Source organism: Littorina saxatilis, linkage group LG12 (assembly GCF_037325665.1).
Source record: "Littorina saxatilis isolate snail1 linkage group LG12, US_GU_Lsax_2.0, whole genome shotgun sequence".
In the NCBI taxonomy this organism is placed as follows: Eukaryota; Metazoa; Mollusca; class Gastropoda; order Littorinimorpha; family Littorinidae; genus Littorina; species Littorina saxatilis.
In genome coordinates this window covers 41,831,549-41,851,900 of record NC_090256.1, presented here as the reverse complement: position 1 = coordinate 41,851,900, position 20,352 = coordinate 41,831,549, and the positions used below count along the sequence as shown (strand labels likewise).

General features: G+C 45.7%; 2 protein-coding genes across 10 annotated transcripts in view; one reads left to right on the top strand and one right to left on the bottom strand.

The window, feature by feature from the left end:
- Positions 1 to 3,525: 3,525 nt before the first annotated feature.
- On the bottom strand, positions 3,526 to 20,310 carry LOC138981976 (transmembrane protein 19-like). Of its 3 annotated transcripts, none has more exons than XM_070355174.1 (6): positions 20,235 to 20,310; positions 17,955 to 18,065; positions 16,808 to 16,945; positions 15,343 to 15,597; positions 13,835 to 14,050; positions 3,526 to 4,477 (listed from the first exon to the last, which is right to left on the bottom strand). In XM_070355174.1, the coding sequence occupies exons 1-6, from the start codon at positions 20,284 to 20,286 to the stop codon at positions 4,308 to 4,310; spliced, it is 942 nt and encodes a 313-aa protein (XP_070211275.1). In that variant the 5' UTR covers positions 20,287 to 20,310; the 3' UTR covers positions 3,526 to 4,307. The 3 variants fall into 3 exon arrangements, with proteins under 3 accessions (XP_070211275.1, XP_070211274.1, XP_070211276.1); XM_070355173.1 differs by lacking the exon at positions 20,235 to 20,310 and adding an exon at positions 19,356 to 19,639; XM_070355175.1 differs by lacking the exon at positions 20,235 to 20,310 and adding an exon at positions 19,521 to 19,621.
- LOC138981974 (progranulin-like) overlaps positions 20,039 to 20,352 on the top strand; it is a 44,405-nt gene continuing 44,091 nt past the window's right edge. For 5 of the 7 annotated variants that reach the window (XM_070355168.1, XM_070355169.1, XM_070355167.1 and 2 more), the window contains exon 1: positions 20,039 to 20,189. In XM_070355168.1, the coding sequence (XP_070211269.1) occupies positions 20,187 to 20,189 (3 nt within the window). In that variant the 5' untranslated portion in view covers positions 20,039 to 20,186. Of the gene's footprint in view, positions 20,306 to 20,352 lie in introns of all 7 variants that reach the window. The other 2 variants (XM_070355172.1, XM_070355164.1) reach the window with 2 other exon arrangements.

Genomic DNA, 20,352 nt, shown 5'->3' with positions numbered 1-20,352 from the left:
CGGGGTCAGCTCCGACTTTGACGCGTTGATCGAGAACCCCAACGAGTGGGCTTCCCGAAGAACCGTCTGGGTATGCTGCGTGCAGCCTGCCTGGGACTGGTTCAGAACGAGCCAGTCGTCCAGGTAAACCCGCAGGCGGATACCCTGAGACCTCACCAGAGCGCCCAGCTGTCGGACCACCATGGTAAAAATCCATGGTGCGAGCGACAAACCGAAAGAGAGGGCGCGGAACTGGTAGACCTGCTCGTCCCACCGGAAACGAAGCCATTTCCGGTCGGACGGATGCACCAGGATGTGAAAGTATGCATCTGTCAGGTCTATGGAGGTCGCCCAATCTCCTGGGCGGAGAGAGTCTCTGACCTTGGCGGGCGTCTCCATCTTGAACTTTATCTCTCTCAAGAAAGTATTGAGAAAAGATAAGTCCAAGACCGGACGCCACGCCCCTGAAGCTTTGGGCACGGCGAAAAGGCGCCCGTAAAATCCCAGGGAGCTTTGGTCCAGGACCCTCTCCACTTCTGCACCAGGGAGGCAACTTCCGTTTGCAGAACGGATCTTGCCTCCTGAGAGCAGGGGGGCTTGAAGCGTGGCGGATGTCGGGAAAGAGGAGCCTTCTCCTCCCGCCATAAGAGACGGAAGCCCGATCTCACAACTCCCACTATCCATTGGCTGTCTACTGAGACCATCCAATGGGTGAGTGCCCGGGAGAGGCCCCCCGCCATCACCAAAGTGGAGGGCGGGGGGGGGGTGAGACCGGGGGCGCTTCATTGGGGGTGAGGCTTGCTGCTAGAGCCGCCACGCCCCCTTCCCGACACTGTCTTCTTCTTGCCACCTCGAGAGCTCTGCTGAGCAGGCCTCTTTTGAGCAGGCTTGGGCTTGGAACTCGGCTGAGACTTCCCCTGCTGGGAAGGCTTAGCCTGCTTCGCGCCCTGTAGAGCCATGTCCAGGAACTGAGCGTCCTTGTTGGACTGAATCTCTGCCTGCCGAGCGACAAGCGCCATGTGGCCGAGCAGCGATCCCTCTACAACCGGAGACACACGTAGTGTGTCTCTGGTAGCCTGATCGGCAAACTGAGAGTTGGCAAGAAACAACTCCCTCCTTGTCAAGACCGCATGCGCGTATTGCAAAGAGGAGAGACGAGTCTGTTCCTCATTGACCTTCGCCAGGGCCGTAAGCAGGGAGGAGACATCATCCGCATTTTGCTCCTCACTGAGGGAAAAAGGGACAAGAGAGTCGGTCAACGACCGAGACAGTGCCCGCACCAGCGTCTCGGAGATGGAAGCCAGCTCCAAGAGCTGACGACCGATCTCCTCCAGGGAGATAAGAGTACCCTCCCGCACTGGCACAACCGAGTCAGACTTGACTGGTTTGACAAGCAAAGCCTGCAGCTCCTGCGTCACCGGTAAGATGGCACGCGGGAGAGCAAAGGAAGTGGTGAGGTTGCGGCTACGGACAGGGAAAGCAATCCTCTTCTGTGCAGAATGCACAAAGGAAGAGGACTGCCCTTCATCCGCAAGCCAACCACGAGCCCGTTCCGGAACTGGCCCAAAAGGTGCCAGAAGAGGGAACGGCTCAACCGGAATACCACTGCTCCGTTTGTTCGGGTGCACCAGAACTTGGGACAGGTGGTATGAGACAGACGGAGATTCCACAAACCGGAAGGAGGAAGCGTCATCCTTATCCGGCAGGAAGTCTGCCATAGCTGAAGGTGCCGCCGAAACGGAAGTAGCGGACGCCGCTACACCTTCTGCAAAATACCGCGAAGTCACCTCGGCTGCAGAGTCAAGAATGGACTTGAGCTGAGAGGAAAACACAGTACGGGTGTCTTCGCTGACCACTGACTGCAGTTCAGACTGATCCATCAGCGAAGAACGACCGTAGTCATCAACCACAGTGGCTGAAGGGTACTCTGGATGACCGGAAACCGGAAACCTGTACCCACGAACATCGTCCTGGTTTAAACCCTGCCCAGTAGGGAGAGGGTAAACCGGAACACCGTCCGAGAACGCCGGATGTGGTTGGGCGGAAGTCAAAACCTCAGCAGAGGAAAGAGACGACCGTCCGTGCTGAAGCACCGGAAGTGCAAAAGCATCACGCTGTTGTTCCCTCTCCGCCATCCAAGAGGAAGTGGACGGTAGAGGGACAGCGTGTCCGGCCGAAGCCGGAAATGCAGACACCATAACCGCCGGGGGCGGAAGCGGTGAATGCACGAACTGCGGCCGGAAGCCGTGAAGCCCGTAGGCCAGCTCATGATCCATCCCATCGCGGCTGGCATTGCGAGCAAGCGTGGGGGGACCTATGCTTCCGGCGGGAGCCGGAAGCGCAGTAACCGTAAACGGTCGCCGCTGCTGGCTAACAGAGTCCTGCTCTACAAGAGGAGGCCTGCCGCCAGCCGAAAGCAGGGAGTGACCCTGCGCACACGAACCGTTGCCCGCACGGGGCTGTCCAGGCGCTTCACGAGAGCAAGAGGACCGGTTCAACTTACTTGTAACGTCTCCACCCGAGACAGGAAGTTGAGGAGCGGAAACAGAAGAAACCTTCCCGGAAGAGAGGGACTGAGTGTCCCCCCCCGAAACCGGAACGGCAGCGCTAACTGGAGTAGACGAGCGCTGCATCTCTGTCTGTACCAGAGAGCGAATCTCCGGGATAAGAGTCTGCAAGAGAGAGGACACAAGCGTCCCCTGGTCCGACGCCGACAAAGCAGAGGGCGCAGAAACAACAGTAGAACTAGCACAAACGGGGGTGCTAGAAAGCGGAGGTGAAATAGGCACTGACAAAATTGTGTTGCGTGCAGCGTCTGACACCAATACAACAGGCTTAGAGCTAGAGGACTTGGGCTTAATCTTGCCCTTAATGTCTCCTTTACCCTTACGTTTATCCTGGTCTGCCATGCTGACCAACAACAAACAAGAAACAAGCGAAAAAATTTCACAGAAAAAGTTACTGAAAACGAAAGTCCTAACGGACAGCTAAGCAGTAACTACAGCAAAATAAAAACGAACCAAGCTTGCAACACACAATGCACAAGCGTCAGTGAACACGCCACAAAATACAAGCCAGCAAAGCTAACTGTAAACAAAATGGCGAAAGCACAACAGGTTACTGACGAACAATGTCCAAAGGACAACAGACAGCAACCAACGCACAAGTTCGAAAACAGAAAATACAGAACGAGCTCACCAAAACAGGCGCCCGCACGGGAGACAAGATGAGTTACGTGGCCGGCAGGTGAACGAAACAGCACAAGGCAGCCACAGTAGCGCACAGAAAATTCAATGACCTCTCACCAGGACAGCTGAAGTCGGAATGAAGTAGCCACGTGCGTGGGATGGGAAGTAGCTAATGGGAGGTAACTCCCAGGGGGTAGCTCACTACCATATGCTAGTTCCAGCTTTTTTGGTGTGGGGTTGCTTCCCTTTAATTACTTTAAAGATGGGTAGCGCTTTCAGTACCTTAGCATACCAGACGGTGTCAACTGCTATATGTGATTCGGAGTAAGAATATGTAATTTAATGTAAAAGTGAGGGTTCTGCTCAAGTACTTCCGGATACAAGGTTTGTAATTGTGCACATTCACAACTTCAAACTTTTTCATCACAAAATTCATACACAGTTTTTACATTTATACAGTGCACAGCTACACAGACATTTAAAAACAGACACTTAGTTACTCAGGAGTATTACTCAGCCCATGCAGACCTGGGAACTGCTGTTTTGCACTTGGAGTATTCTCAAACAAACTCGGTGTATTTTTAGAACAATGAGCGTACTTCACACAGCATTTGAACATCCATGATTGAAACATGCTAATTCACACGCGTCCGTCGCACCGTAAATTAAGTTAACCAATACATTTAAAACTTTTCAACTGTAATCATGTTTAAAAATAACGGATCAGCTTCGGGAGTGGGTTGTGAAGAAAAGTAGTCTAGAAATTTTTCTCATCATATTTTTTCCCCACAGACCGTACTGATCGTATTCTAGACAATCATGCGTACAAAATACAGCGAAATTGTATAGGTCCCAGGTCTGCCAGCCTGATGGCGTCATTAAGACAATCAACATAATCTCAGGGCTAACACACACAAAAAGTGGAAAACTTGAAAGGCCAGGGTTGCCCCCCAGAAGCTGAGGCTTTTTATTTTTTATCTTGTAGATGCAAAGAACAGCCTCTCCTGGTACGAAAATGTATGTTAATAGATTATAAAATAATACACATTTTGCCTCCATTAATCTTCCAAACTATTTATTTTTATTAAGTTTTACTTTAGAAACCGGCTCTGTCTCACGAGAAAGTGTGAACAGCAAGTACTAAACGAAAAGCGGCCAGACGATGGAAGCGGCGATGAAGGGCGTGACGAGAGCGGTGCAGAAAGCAGACAGTAGGTTGACGCTGTGGTTGTCAAGCAACGGTAGCCCACTGATGTGATCCACGCCAGGCCCAGGCTGCTCCACTATCTTCTCCTCTTTCTTGCTGTAGCCTGCACACAGACAATGCAGTACAGTGGAACCTGCCCAGGTGACCGCCTCTCAATAACGACCCCCGGTCCATAACAACCACTCCAGAGGATCCCTGATGGGTGTAACTCCAGTGGACGCCCCCTATTGAGACCCCAGATTAAAGACTGCCTACTTTTTAAAATCCTTTTTTTTCTCGATGTTTTGTTCTTTTCTTTCTTTCTTTCTTTATTTGGTGTTTAACGTCGTTTTCAACCGTTCAAGGTTATATCGCGACGGGGAAAGGGGGGGGAATGGGATAGAGCCACTTGTTAATTGTTTCTTGTTCACAAAAGCACTAATCAAAAAATTGCTCCAGGGGCTTGCAACGTAGTACAATTTATGACCTTACTGGGAGAATGCAAGTTTCCAGTACAAAGGACTTAAAGGCACAGTAAGCCTCCTGTAAACCACCACAGAGCTCCCCGAGCGTCTACATATAGTACAAGCATACTTCCATTTGAACGCTCACCGAACGGGAACATCCTGGCTGCTTTCTGTCGAGCGTGAGAAATTTTCAAAGAATTTATTTTCGTGGACTTGGTCCACAACAACAATGGCGCCTCATTTTGGTGCTGGACGGCTGTTATGAATACGGGAATTCACGCCCGGACAGTAAGCCTCCCGTAAACCATCACAGATACTGTCAGGCTTTTACACACAGTACAAACACCCTTCCATTTGAATGCTCACCAAACGGGAACATCCTAGGTGCCCTACGTAAAGAGCGAGCAATTTTTAAAGAATTAATTTTGCAGATTGTCTCGAACACTTTTTGGACCCATCCTGAACTCAGGTCAAACATGAGTTACTTCCCTTCGGGTCTCATTCTATCGATGTAAACTGGCGATAGCCGTGAATCGATGATTATCAAAATGTTTTTGGACTGTGGTGCGTTTTTGCGCTAGACCTAACTTTTAAAATCTAAATAATAAATTGACAGCTTCTTACACAAAGATTCTTTAATCATAAAAGAATTCTTTTTTCATCAAGACAAGATCAATACAATTCGAAGTTGTGAAAGTTTGAAAAAAGAAAAGCCCGGAAGCAGGGTCACGCAAGGGTCGTAGCAGACGACGGTTTATCAGTGCATATCGCCGTTCCTCTCAACAGTCAAAAGCCATCGCTAGAGTTCTTGTGAACCACAGCCGTTTGTTTCGTGCATAAAAACGTGCGATTGTAAATAAGCTCACATCGAGTCGCATTCAAATGACTAACTGACGACTACATTGTGAAAAAGGGAAACTGGATCACACGGGTTCACGGTAAGATAAACCACGCAAAAATAAATTCTTTGAAAATTGTTCGCTCTTTACGGAGGGCACCTAGGATGTTCTCAATCGGTGAGTGTTTAAATGAAAGGGTGTTTGTACTGTGTGTAAAAGCCTGACCGTATCTGTGATGGTTTACGGGAGGCTTACTGTGCCTTTAATATTTCTTACATACTGCTTGACTAAAATCTTTACAAACATTGACTATATTCTATACAAGAAACACTTAACAAGGGTAAAAGGAGAAACAGAATCCGTTAGTCGCCTCTTACGACATGCTGGGGAGCATCGGGTAAATTCTTCCCCCTAACCCGTGGGGGGAGATGTTTTGTTCATAGCTTCTGCAAAATGTATCTCAATTTAAAGACTCCCTCCTTTTTAAGACCAGATGTTCCACATTTTTGGGAGGTATAAAAAGGTGGGTTCCACTGAACAGTCAAACTTACCCTGGCGACAACCGCCTCTCAATAACGACCACCTGCCCATAACAACCACTTCAAAGAATCCCTGATCGATTTTACAATTTAATTCACCTTTCTATTGTGACCTGACCTGTCTAACGTGACTCCCAACTGATGGTTTCAACCTGTCTCAGACGACCACCCCAAAAAAGAGAGATTAATTATTTTTATTTGTCTTGTTCAAATCCAGGTGCACGGAGCCCCTAGGGCTTTTAGTCATACCTCAGTCAGCTATCCGTTTGAAGAAATACCAAGTTTCATTGACTTGCACCCAAAGAGTCAAGAACTGCGATTTTTTTACGAATTAATTTTGGACTGTGTCCCAGCTGGTCTTGCCCTACATTTTTAGATCTAAATGTAGATCTGGTAGATCACCACATGCACAAAAAGACACGTCACAAGCAAACTACGTCAGACGTCATCATGAGTTTGTCAGGGGTGGGACTCTCTTGTGATGAAAAAAGAGGAAATTCCTTTTCTCTAGGGGGGTTCGGGGGCATGCTCCCCACCGAAATATTTTTAAATGGTACATTAAAATCTGTGCAATCTGGTGCATTCTGAGACTAAAATTCAACTCGTTTGGATCAGGTGAATAAGACATTCTCCTCACTCCCCCCCCCCAAAAAAAAAACCCAAAAAAACACACCCAACCAAACAAAAAATGTATTTTTTACAAGTAAAATGACTATTTCTAAGAATACTCACCTCAATTTAACTAATAGGAGTTACCTTACTTACGAGTGCTAGACTGAGAAGCGTCCTATGTTACCAGTACTAGACTGTAAACAAGGTCGCTAACTCTAGATTTCCGTCGGTATACCATTTAGGGGAGTAGTCTCCCTTGTCTTTATCAATGTTGGGTTATGGTTATGACTTGCCATTATGCGCCTTGAGCGACCCAACTCCCCAGCAACGTAAAGTTCTGCAGGTGGATCAGGTGAACGACCTAAAAGATGAGGAATGGTCAGAGATAACAATTCCTCTAATACCTTGAACTTATCACCAAGGTGCGTCTCTGCGACTGATCCTCCATTTAAGGGAGATTGACAGAGTTTCCAGAGATCCTGTAGAATTCTGGTCTGAGGCACCACTTTCCATGGCAAACAATTGTGCCAGTCGCATGAATGAATATATATATCCTCTCTGAATTTACCTCTCTAATGAGGATGGTAGGCACAGATACCAGTGTAAATTCAGGCTGACTTAGCTGTTCCTCCTGCGTGACAGGAAGTAAGCGCAAGTGCGCTCAGCAGTACGGTCACTGTCTGCACCTTTCCTGTGCCTGTCTCAACGCATGTGGGGGCTATAAGCCTACCCTTAATGGTTAAAGGTACCATTTGTCCTAGAATAGCAAGTGAAAGACAGCCAGCTGTATTGCCTTTACCCAAGGGGAAAACCTGCTTCTTACTTTGAAATTCCACACTTATAGCGTGAGGGGGTCCCCAGTGACCATGGGCATCTCTGAGCCCTTATTGGCTGAATGACCGCTCTTGTCTTACTCAAGAGGGTGCCATGCCTGGCATGCAACTCACTGAGAGGTCCCATTTGTGATTTCAGCAGGACCGTTTTCTGGCTTGATCAGCCAGGTCCTTGATCTAGGTTTTCTGTAAACATGGTTGTAGGTGGCATCTGCTGGGTTGTCTGCCCAGCATAGGTTTTGTGGGTTCTGGGACACTCCAGATTTCTGTAGAGCTCACAAGTTCTTAGATGACTATGCAGTGATGTTCTCCGGCCTATGGCCGAAGGTGCACTATCTTGGGCTGATGCAAAGTTCTGCCCCCTGGTAGTTGAACTCACAAAGATGTCTTATGTTGTGATCTCAGTAGTACTTCTGCCTAGATCACCCAAGTCCATATCTGGATTTTCAGTAGGCGTGGCTGCGGGCGGCAAGTGTTGCATTGTCTGACCAGCATAGATTTGTGAGCTCTGGGGCACTTCAGCTGTTTGTGGAGCTGAGCTCTAGGGTGACTATGCAGAGTTGTTTTCAGGCCCCTGCCTGAGGCAGGAGGTGTACTCTCTTGGTCTGATGCATAGTTCTGACTTGACAAAGGTCTTAGTCAGCACCCGAGTTGCCACGTTTCTTGCCCAAAAAAACGACGCGTAGCCGTAGACTGGGAGTGAGTGAGATAGGCTGGTGTGGTATTCCTGGCTCCAGCTAGGATCTCACTGTGTCTCTACCTCAGGCTCTTCGAGCGAGGGAGAAAAGGCTGGTGTGGTATTCCTGGCTCCAGCTAGGATCTCACTGTGTCTCTACCTCAAGCTCTTAGAGTGACACAACTTATACTCACCCAATAACCTTGTGTCACCGTAGACTGGGAGCGAGGGAGATAGCCTTGTGTGGTATTCCTAGCTCCTGCTAGGATCTCACTGTGTCTCTTTCCTCCAGCTCCTTTAGCTTTTGAGTCCAGGCATCTGAGAGTCTACATATGGATGGGATGGACACATTCACCCACTGTCAAAGGTATTGCCGCACTCATTATGCCTTTCGGGGGAGGAATACCTCTAGGTCTTATCTCTGTGGTCCAGGGATCTTAGAGCGCCAGTTGTAAGAGGCAAACGAAGCTTGTCCAATTCAAGGTTCGGTTGGAAGGGGTGGCTGAGCCTTCCCAAATCCAAGTGTGTCTGTGGCCGTACCCAATACCCCTAAAGGTAGAGGAAGCTCTTCTTGTTCCAGGAAAATTTGACTCAATGATGGAGGGACGTATGGTTTACCCAGTCCAAGATGTCTGGCAGCACTAATCAATCCGCATGGGCTGAGAGGTCCTCCTTGATCTATGAAATCTGGCCCATGGATCTCATAGTGCGGATGGCTGGCCAGACCTCAGACTATCTCTCAGTGTCCTTCCTGGAAAGTCCATGGAAAAACGGGCGGAGTCACCTCGGGAGACATTCCCTCTTTAGTCAAGTCTGTCCGTCTCTGAAGCATGACGTAGGTTGAGTGCTGTCCCTGTTGAAGGGTTTTGCCTTGACTTGGTTTGTTTGTTTGCTTAACGCCCAGCCGACCACGAAGCGCCATATCAGGGCGGTTCTTGACTTGGTCCAAGGAAGATAACCATGAGGTTTTGTAGCCTAAGGACTGCCTGACCCTGGGGTAGGTTGTCTTCCAAAAGCTGCTGATCATCTCAGGGGCACCTGCCCAGTGATCTTAAACGGCCCATCCCTTCTCTAGGACGTCTACTGTCGTCTCTCCTGTTGATGCTTCTGCCAGAGTTGTTACCATTATCAGTCGAGATGTGACCTGTTACAGGTGTCGGACATCCTCTGTTGAGTGTCGACTGTACAATCTGACATTTCTATCATCATCCCCTGGCTGATGCGGGTGTCAGATGACATTCAGGAAGAAGGGGCAACTCTTACAAGTTGTTACGCTGGGTCCGTCCACAGGTCATGAAAGCAATCTGTACTTGACGTTCTCAGAGCACTTCTTCCCCCGTCTCTGCGTTATCTCCAACAGCTCCCCGCCTTGTGATGTAGCCTGAACATGCTCACCCGTGTTGCCCGACGCTTGTATGGCAAGATTCTTGGGCCTGTTACCCTGTTGAACAAGCTCCACTCCAAGTGTGAGTGATCTTCAGAGTCGTTTCCTCAGGCAAATGTCTTGAGACACTTTGATTCCTCTTATCTTGGTACGCAGTGTCTGTCTTGTAGCTGTGTATCCGAAGGAGACATCTAGAGACCTCAAGAGCTTGCAGTATGCATGGAAACTGATGTGACTACCATACCCTGTTCAGTTGTCCACCGCTGTTTGACTGGTGATCTGTATGCAGATTGCAGGTGCCATCTTGTTACTGGTAGGGCGGCTCCCCGGTGTGAAGGTTGTAGCCTCTAACCATTAGCTCTCCATTCCATGTGATGAAGATAACTAGGAGGCTCTAGGCATTCTCCTCACACTCCCAGACTTCTGTGTAGCCGGGCACTGCTGAATATGGTCAGGCGTGAAGTGTTGGTCTAGTTCCAAGAGCGTTAAACATTAGGTCTTCCTCAGTCCGTCAGGAGGTGGTAGACAGGCAATGGGGGGCGGGAGCTGTCCTTCCGGTGCTGAAGCATCGCTACAGGCAGTTTGCAGCACTGAATACTGGTAGTCAAAAAGCATGAAGCCACCATCATGATGGGGAACCCTGGCAAAGATAGTGGTGGGAGGGGCCCAGTCCTGTCAACAGCCGTGTTTCGGGGTCACCTCAAGGGAGAGGTTGCAGACGAGGCTGTAGCTACCTCAGGGAGATTCTACTCATGTTACGCCCAGTGGACGTCTTGCCTGACAGCTGGAGGGTCTGTCATAAGCTGTCGCAACGATCCTGGGAGTTATCAGGGCGAAAAGGAAGCCTGTCTCTTCCTGTGCTTACTGGAGGTATTCCCCCAGAGCGCCCGACATTGTCTGTTTGGTAATGTCTACGTATATATAAATACATGTCAATATGACTTAATTCCCCCTCGTACTGATAACGGCATGGTTGTGCCAAGAGTTTATCCAGTACCTTTCTCATGAGAGTAGCCGCTCTGTCTAGGAGGCATAGTTAATTGTGTGTTGTAACAACATCCGTTTAGCAAATATGTTATATTTTCCATAATATGAAATGATAAACATTGTATCCCTTGTATGAACCTGACTAGAGCCAGTGTTATTTAAGGGCGGCCTCTTATTGTTAGGTCCTGTTGTCTACTTCTGAGAACCTAGTCATAGGATTAGGTGACAACAGTAGAGATGTTGCCTTGTTAAAGGTCAGAGGCTTAGGTTTTGCCTACGAACCAGGAATAAGTAGAGGCATGACAACATTATAGGAAGCTCACCTGTGAGTATTATTCAGAGCCTTGCTCGATCTTGCATGTTGTGAAAACTCAGCTGAGTGTAATACTCATGTGTTAACAACCAAGTTTATTCATGCCCCTAAGGCATGGTTTCAACTGTATATTATTCATAACATGTCATTCAAGTGTAATGTACATCAATTGTGCACTGGAACAGAACATAAGTATATATGTGTGCCTGTTCTAATTGAATTTGAAGAGCTGTCTCCTGGCACTGTGGTATCAACAGATTTTAGCTGAGTGTAAATCTCAAAGTGTAAACACTTGAGTTTAACCATAAGTTAAATCTTTTACCACTCAGATAGCTGATTTAAACACTCCATGAAAATGGAATTTGTAACATCAACTGACTTCTTTGATACCCTTTGCCAAGAAAAAAGGATTATATCCCAATAAAGATGTCCCATCTGTGTTTGCATACACTTTAATTCTTCCTTGTCAATTTAAAAAAAAATTTTTATTTTTTTTTTTTTTAAATATATATTTACTGTATATATATATAATGTGTATGTATGCACGCATACAAGTTTACAAGTTAATCAAGTTAAGTTGGCAAGGAAAGTATTCTTTATCCAATTTGAAGAAGTACCACCACGTGGTCTCTGTGAGTCCACCATGATCATCTGATAAAAATACCAAAACCATAATCTGCCAACCGCAGAAAACATCGTTTCCCAGAAACATAGGAGAGAGAATTACTTGCCTTTCTCTGAGAGTAAAGGAAGTTCCCTCCGTAATATTCCCGGAGGCGCATGTCTCAATCTCAGTGTTTGGTTTTCTTTCCAAGCGGGCGAGGTTTGTTGTTATTCTTCGATACAACCCGCTTTCAGTTCTATCAGCGTTCAAGCGTACTGCGGTCCGTATCTACGCTGCCCGCAAAAATCATCGCAGTTTGTAATGACCGAAGTATTCATACGCCGTATGTAACATTCGCGGGCGCTCTGTGCCTTCAGTTCAATCAGCGTTCAAGCGTACTGCGTTCCGTATCTACGCTGCCCGCAAGAGTCATCGCAGTTTGTAATGACAGAAGTATTCATACGCCGCATGTAACCTTCGCGGGCGCTCGGTACTTTGTACGCCTAAAAATTCGGATCAGAAATGCGCTTCCGGTCGGGATAACGCACCTGGTAAACCTCGCTGTAGTCGATAAAAAGCTGTTAAAACGCAAAAAACTTCGGGGTAATTTCGAAGTTGAAGGTCTTGTTCGTATTCCTACATTGATGTGTAGGGTGACCTGCCGTTGCTTTCCATTGAAAGCGGCAAGGTAAGTTATCGTTCGCGGAGTTCTATTGCGCCAATGAAACCGGTCCAACCGCTGTAAATATCTGTTCGACATTCGTAACGACTGAGTAAAGAATAGTTGTCGTTCAATTGCATGTTCACTAGTTTTAAAAGACAAGTAACGGAGCCTGTTAGGCTCTGTGTGTCAACAAGGTATCATTGATGATTGAAGTACCTTCTACTTATGACCAAGTAACTTTGTTACATTTTTAAGCCGTTTCACTTTCATTTTCACGGTTCGTTACGTTGTTCAACGTGATGAATCATTGAATGTATACGGGCGTAGTAATCGCCCTTAAAAAGGAAAGCCCAAACCGTGATTGAAGGTGAAAGTTGTAGTTCCTGTGAAGGAAGTCTTCTTAGACGGGAAAGGTCTAAATACACGTCTAGCTCCCCGTAGCAAGAAATTGAAACTGGGGATTATGGGCATTGGCACATGCGCAGAGAGGTACTACCGACAAAGGGAGACTACTCCCCTAAATGGTATACCGACGGAAATCTAGAGTTAGCGACCTTGTTTACAGTCTAGTACTGGTAACATAGGACGCTTCTCAGTCTAGCACTCGTAAGTAAGGTAACTCCTATTAGTTAAATTGAGGTGATGTAGACCCAAAAAAACACACCCAACCAAACAAAAAACACACTTTCACACAACAATGGTAACATTGTACTGGTGCATACTTACTCCATTACTGGCAATAGTATGATCCAAGTGACGCCCCAATGCATTGAAGCTCAAAATGACTATTAGTTATCAGGAGTTTTCAGTCAGCACAATTTAACTCTCAAGCCTCCAGTGTTCTGTTCCATCTTCACTTCTCTCCATATCATTCAGTCAACAAGTTATAGATACTGTGATGAAATGGGACGCGGAAAAATAGATTACTCCAGCGGAAAACGTAAGTTGTGTCCGCGGAAATCCGCGGATTCGCGGAAAAGTCCCACCCCTGGTTTGTGTAAAACAAAAGGGAGGCCGGGATCACTCAGTTGAATCGAACTCCGACCAAAGTCAAAAGAAGAAACTAAAACGCAATGATTCCCCGCCAACTACACCGTTTTCAACAAGGCAAAGAAGAGTTATGGCTTTCGATTGTCATGCATTTTGCATGCAATAAATTTGTAGCAGGTAATTTTGTTTTTCTAGAAGAGCTCTGTTCACTGTTTTTAACTTTCATTCCTCAATACCCCCCCCCCCCCCACCCCTTCAGATTTTTGGAGGTGGTTAAAGGGGGGTTTCATTGAACATTCATTTTACATACCATAACATGGGTAAAACAAAACACTACAGCATAACTTACCAGAGAACTTAAATACTGTACAGTAATTATTACAGTGGTACCTGCGATGAAAGGACACCTATGGACCACTTAAAAGTGTCCCTACACTGCAGGTGGCCTGTCATGACAGGTATATTTTGGTCAAGATAATAGAAAAAGGGACTCCAAAAGTTGTCCTTTCATTGGAGTTGTCCACTCATTAGAGGGGCCTCACATCGCAGGTACCATGGTACAGCATAACTTACCAGAGAACTGAAACAGTGCACCCAGGAGGGAGTCGATGACGGAGCCCACCATCCCAGCCACAAGACCGACCGCCATCACCGGCCACTGAGGGGGGTTCTTGTGCACAGGCACAATGTCTACCATCACACGCAGGACCAGGTAGTAGGCCACGCCCACCAGCAAGCCTCCAATACCACTGGCTATTGTGCCTGCCAAAGACACGCCCCCATTGGTACCTGAAGCACAGATGGGTATTGGATCAAGACTTTGCTGTCCTTATAAAAATAAGAACATTTGCCTTGCAGTGCCAGGTGGTTTAAAATACACAAAACATCACATTGACTAGGAATTAAGAACATGAAATTAGACGGAAATAAGTATGACCCCTCTCCCTGAAACATGTGTTTGAAAAAACAACTACAAACATGTACAATCTGGGGATCACAACAAAAATCTCTGGAGCCTTGAAAATACCCCAATCTTCCAAATGGAGCAAAATCTCTACCTTAGACAAAGAATGCCTGCTGAGTTAATTCAACGCATTAAGGCCTGACATGTTGGGCAGCAAGGACGGAACACACAATGAAAATACTGTGACGTTCCTGCTGAACCCATAACTAATACACATGCATGCATGTCATGTTCGGTTTTGCTAAATGAGTTGTGAAAAGGAAACAGCTGTAACAAAAGAACAGTGATGTTCTCAGGCCTTGATCTTCGGTCATTGACACATACAGTACTTTTTTTATCAGACGCATTGTTCTGACCCCTAGTCCTATTGACTGTTCGATAGTTTGACATAATTATATAGGAGGTCCTTATGACAGATTTTTTTTCTTTTTCGTAGGACATTTGAACTGCACAGGGCGGGGATGTAGCTCAGTCGGTAGCGCGCTGGATTTGTATCCAGTTGGCCGCTGTCAGCGTGAGCTCGTCCCCACGTTCGGCGAGAGATTTATTTCTCAGTCAACTTTGTGTGCAGACTCTCCTCGGTGTCCGAACACCCCCGTGTGTACACGCGCAAGCACAAGACCAAGTGCGCACGAAAAAGATCCTGTAATCCATGTCAGAGTTCGGTGGGTTATAGAAACACGAAAATACCCAGCATGCTTCCTCCGAAAACGGCGTATGGCTGCCTAAATGGCGGGGTAAAAAACGGTCATACACGTAAACTTCCACTCGTGCAAAAAACACGAGTGTACGTGGGAGTTTCAGCCCACGAACGCAGAAGAAGAAGAAGAAGAAGAACTGCACATATTTCAGTCCAGGTCCGACTGACAGATTTTTCTCTTAGTCTGGGCACAACACTGAAAGAAAACAGTGGACCTAACAGTGGACCCAAACAAATCTGAGAAAATCATGTCTTAAAAAACAGAGAGTCTTAAATTTACAGAGGTTATGAACAGAAAGTCTGAGAAAACAAGGTCTTTAAATGAAGGGAGTCTTTAATTGGGGGGGGGGGGGGGGGTCTTAAAAGGGGGGGTCTTAAAAGGGGGGTTCTACTGTAGCTAAATTGTGCACAACGTACCGCGTGGCACAACTCGGAATGTAGTGATGAGCCTGGGACTCTGGCTGTTCCACACCGAGCCGATCTCCGAGGCGAAGGTATCCCCGCAGCAGCACGCCAGTGACCCTAGGATAGCCATGGCCAACCACGACGGCTCGTAGTGACGCGAGAAGTTGATTGGTCGTTCTCCGCAGCCTGTCTCCATCATGTACATGATGGCCAGCCACGCACCCACTCCCCCGTTGCACACCACCTGCTTCCAGTCTCTCTGCCCTCCTAAACAACAAACACTTCTTCGCTGTAAACATTTACCTTTCAAATACACTTCGTTTACTTGACTTGTTTCGGTTCCTTCCAGCTGCTCATGATAACAAGCGTCTCTCTGATTTAGGTAGGTTTATTTTTTTTATTTTTTTATGAATGTTTTTGTGCTTTCTGTAGCTGTTTTTTCTGTAGCTATTTTTCCCAGCTCTGTTCAAGCTGTTGTTTAATGTATGTTGTTGGTTTTTGTTGATGATTTATTTGATGTGGCTCCTGCCATCCCCTGCACAAATCCATACATGTATGTACTATGTGTGTTTGCGTGCACGCACGCATGTGTGTGTGTGTTTATGAGAGAGAGAGAGAGAGAGAGAGAGAGAGAGAGAGAGAGAGAGAGAGAGAGAGAGAGAGAGAGAGAGAGAGAGAGAGAGAGAGAGAGAGAGAGAGAGAGAGAGTGTGCGTGTGTGAGACTGAGAAAGGTGTTTCGTCATGTTAAATATGTGTCAGTTGTAATGGGTCTGCATGTTGGCCCATACAATACTTTCTGAGTTCTGCACACACAAAAACACAATTGCTACATGTAACCGAGAGCATGAAGCACAACAATCACCTTTGGAGGCAAAGCCAGAGCATGAAGCACAACAATCACCTTTGGAGGCAAAGCCAGAGCATGAAGCACAACAATCACCTTTGGAGGCAAAGCCAGAGCATGAAGCACAACAATCACCTTTGGAGGCAAAGCCAGAGCATGAAGCACAACAATCACCTTTGGAGGCAAAGCCAGAGCATGAAGCACAACAATCACCTTTGGAGGCAAAGCCAGAGCATGAAGCACAACAATCACCTTTGGAGGCAAAGCCAGTCAAACAGGGTTGAGATGTTAGAGCTAAGTGAACAGCCCTATAAAAACTGCCATGAGTACGCAAATGTTCCCAGGAGCATACAAGGTGACAACAGCAGCCAAGACCCCATCACAAACAGCTACTCCACATCTCACTGGTGTGCTGTCTTCCAACGTACCGAAAACGTTGAGCTACCATAAATAGCTCACGCTTTGGCAGGGAGATAACTCCATCAATGCCGAGCAACTGCCTGTGACACCTGTGTCACATACAGTCAAAATTTATAAAACAGATATATGCAGGGTTTTATTCCCAGGCCTGATTCTTACCCCATTCAGTCCTCACACTAACACTAACACTTCTGACAGAATGATATAACTCACCTTCCTTAAAGTTGTCTTCCAGCCTTCGCTTCATGTTGCCTTTGTACTTCGTGGCCTTTGAGCCACAGATGAAAAACGCCAGCAGAGCAGCGAAAAAACACAAGTTGCTCAGCGTGAGAAAGAATCCAACCATCAAACCTGAAATCAAATAATATGTTGACAATTCAGGTCTGAAATTAACATCACACAATGTTGACAATTCAGGTCTGAAATTAACATCACATAATGTTGACAATTAAGGTCTGAAATTAACATCACACAATGTTGACAATTCAGGTCTGAAATTAACATTTCACCATGTTGACAACTCAGGTCTGAAATTAACATCACACAATATTGATAATTCAAACAGTCAACAATGAAATAAACACTTCTAACCTTAACCCCCCCCCCCCCCTTTTCCATTGCTTTCACATGAGACATGCTTTTTCAATGCTTTATGTCATTGAATGATTGAGTGGTGTGTGAGTGTGTGCGTGCGCATGTGTTCAGACCAAAACACTTATCACTATCAGTATCAGCAATGGCTTCTTGTTATTCATACGTCCCGCTGAAGTTGTAAATCATGCAGTATGGTATCTATTAATGAAAAAATGCAACCAACAAACTTTCCGTTTTGTTCATTTTGGAATGTGCATTAGATCATCCATTTCCTTAACTGTATCTGGCATTCAGAATGAAACCTCATTTAGCTTTCAGATGGGCGCAATGGCGTAGTGGATAAGACGCCAGCCTTCTGTGCAGAAGGTTGCATGTTAGAATCCCAGTGGTGCCTGGTGGGCTAAGAGTGGAGATTTTTCCAATCTCCCAAGTCAACTTATGTGCACACTTGCTAGTGCCTTATCCCCCTTCATGTGTACACGCAAGCACAAGACCAAGTGCATATATATGGAAAAAATCTTTTTATCCATGTCAGAGTACAGTGGAGTGGGATATAGAAACACGAAAATACCCAGCATGCCTCCCCCGAAAGCGGCATATGGCTGCCTAAATGGCGGGATAAAAACGGTCCTACATGTAAAAACCCACTCGTGCAAAAAACACAAATGTCCGTGGGAGTTTAGCCCATGAGCGCAGAAGAAGAAGAAGAAGATTTAGCTTTCCTCAAATAGCCAACCCTCACTGCACTCTACTCAAAACCACTTGCCTGCCAGAGCGCCTGACGGACACAGGCTCTTCTTACGTAGGCCATAAGCAGCAATGAAGAACGGCGCCATTACAGCAAAAAGGCAGCGCCATGGCTCTGGAGACTGGTAACCTGAAATTAAACATGAAAAAAGATTTTTAATGATCATGTGACAAGTTCTTTGATCATTGAATAGATGAATTCCAAAAATAACTCTGTCGTGTTTGTATGGGTTGGAAAGAGTGAATGCCCTTGATTTTCACTAAGACAAAACTTGGAGGGGCCATACAATCACTAGCAAAGGGTGTACGTGTCAGAAACACATGGACAGGAGCATGTGTGAAATTATTTGTCAGAGAGAAAGCAAAGGTGTTTACTCTTTCACAACTCATATAAACCCGACGAAGTTATTTAAAAAAATCGTCTATTGACACTCACGGACAACCTTAATCATACCAATATAGAATGCAGCAATGACTATTGATTTGACTATGAGCAATAAAAACCTACAGAATAACTTGGAAAGTGTGGGTAAACAACCTCATTGTTTTCTTTAGCTGGTACAGTATTATTAACCTGCACAAGCTTATCTGCTGTAATATCCAGATTTATAGCCCTGTGTAAGCTTTGTCGTCAAACCAAATGAATCTCAAAATTTAACTTTTTTTCTTCCGTATGTGACGTCACCTATAAAGGGCTATATCTGGAGGATACATACCAGCTTATCCGATACCTATATCTTTTAGATCAGTTCTAAAGAACGCAACTTCAACTTAACATCAACATGCCATGTAAAGCCCCCAGATACACTACCAGCTTATCTGATTCTTAAATTTTGTTTGTTTGTTTATTTGTTGCTTAACGTCCAGCCGACTACGCAGAGCCATATCAGGACGAGGAAGGGGGGAATGAAGGGGGCCACTTGTCAAGCGATTCCTGTTTACAAATGCACTAACCCATTACTTGTGTCCCAGCAGGCTTTAGTAAAACTAAATTAATACCTACTGGAAGATTACCAGTTTCCAGTATGTTAAAATAGGCTTAACCTATCTACTGCTGGACTTACATCAGAACACTAACAGATTAAACTATACATGAATCGCGAGACAAGCGGCAAGAGAAGAGATTTTTGGAAAAAATACAGGTGAATGAGCAAGAAGGCAGAAAAAAGAAAAGAATTCATGAAGAAAAAGAGAGCATGACAGGAAAGAGGAACCAAAAATCTACCTAACAGCAAACTAGAAAGCTCCTGCGGTTCCAAAAACAGGAGGGGCTTTTAATTTCATAACCGCAGTGCCCCACTGCGGGATGATTCTTAAATATTTAGATCAGTTGTAAAGAACGAACTGAACAACAACATGTCATGTAAATCCCCCCCTCCACACACACACAGAGTTACTGTAACAACAACATTATAGTCACCACGACTGCTAGAATGCTGCAGCCAGCTAAGAAGCCATAAGACAGACGTAGCCGGGATCAGCAAAACCAAACCGATTGCAAGCATTTTGATTCAGTTCCTTCAAGTACTTAAAATTTTCACATAACTATGTTGCATTCATTAGCACTTCTAACGCGTGTTATTACTTCATGGAATAGACAGAAGAGTCAACAAAGCACTTGAAAAACGAAGGAAGGAAATTTAGACTGTAATAATCCTATCAGGCCATGCTTCAGTCTTGAATGAAGAACAAGAAATCGAAAGGAGCGGTCTGCACAGACGTGAACGGTTTGAAGATATGCAAAATAAGGATACGAGTTTCTTGCCTTTTTGTAATTATGTTGTGGGAGGATATTCTCCCACACTCTCCCTTTCGTGATTGAAAATAATCAACTGAAATTTCTTGTCAAAGTTGTACTAAAAAAAGTTTTTACGTTTATGTCTAGGCGATATTCCTAAGCTGTATGATTTCGTTCACTTTACACTAAAAACCACCAAAAATGAAAAATAAAATGTTAAAAGCTTCACGACTCATACATTATCTGTCTAAAATTACATACAATTGAAACTGATACAATTTTCTTTTTACCTTTGCAAATTTGACGAACCAGATTTACGGTTTTATTGATGAAAAGCAATGTTTACGACTTCTCTGAATCTATTTGTGAAGATATGTCTCTTTAGTCAAAGTTGTATCACATGAAACCGGGTCACATGATCCTGAGGAAAAGGGGGAAGATAACAGGAGAGGCAGCTGACATCCAAAACTTTGAAAGACCAGGAAGGACTGAATTCAGCAGGCTATCAAATTCATGGTAATTCAGGTGTCATTATTGCTCTGTTTGGGTAGGATTTCTTACCTTCAACTCGTTCCGTAATTGTGTTTGAAGCCTTGTCATTTCTTACCTGCATTTGCGTTCCTGACAACTCGGTGAGTGTGAGTGTGACACAGCGAGTCTTGTCATACGGTCATTGTCA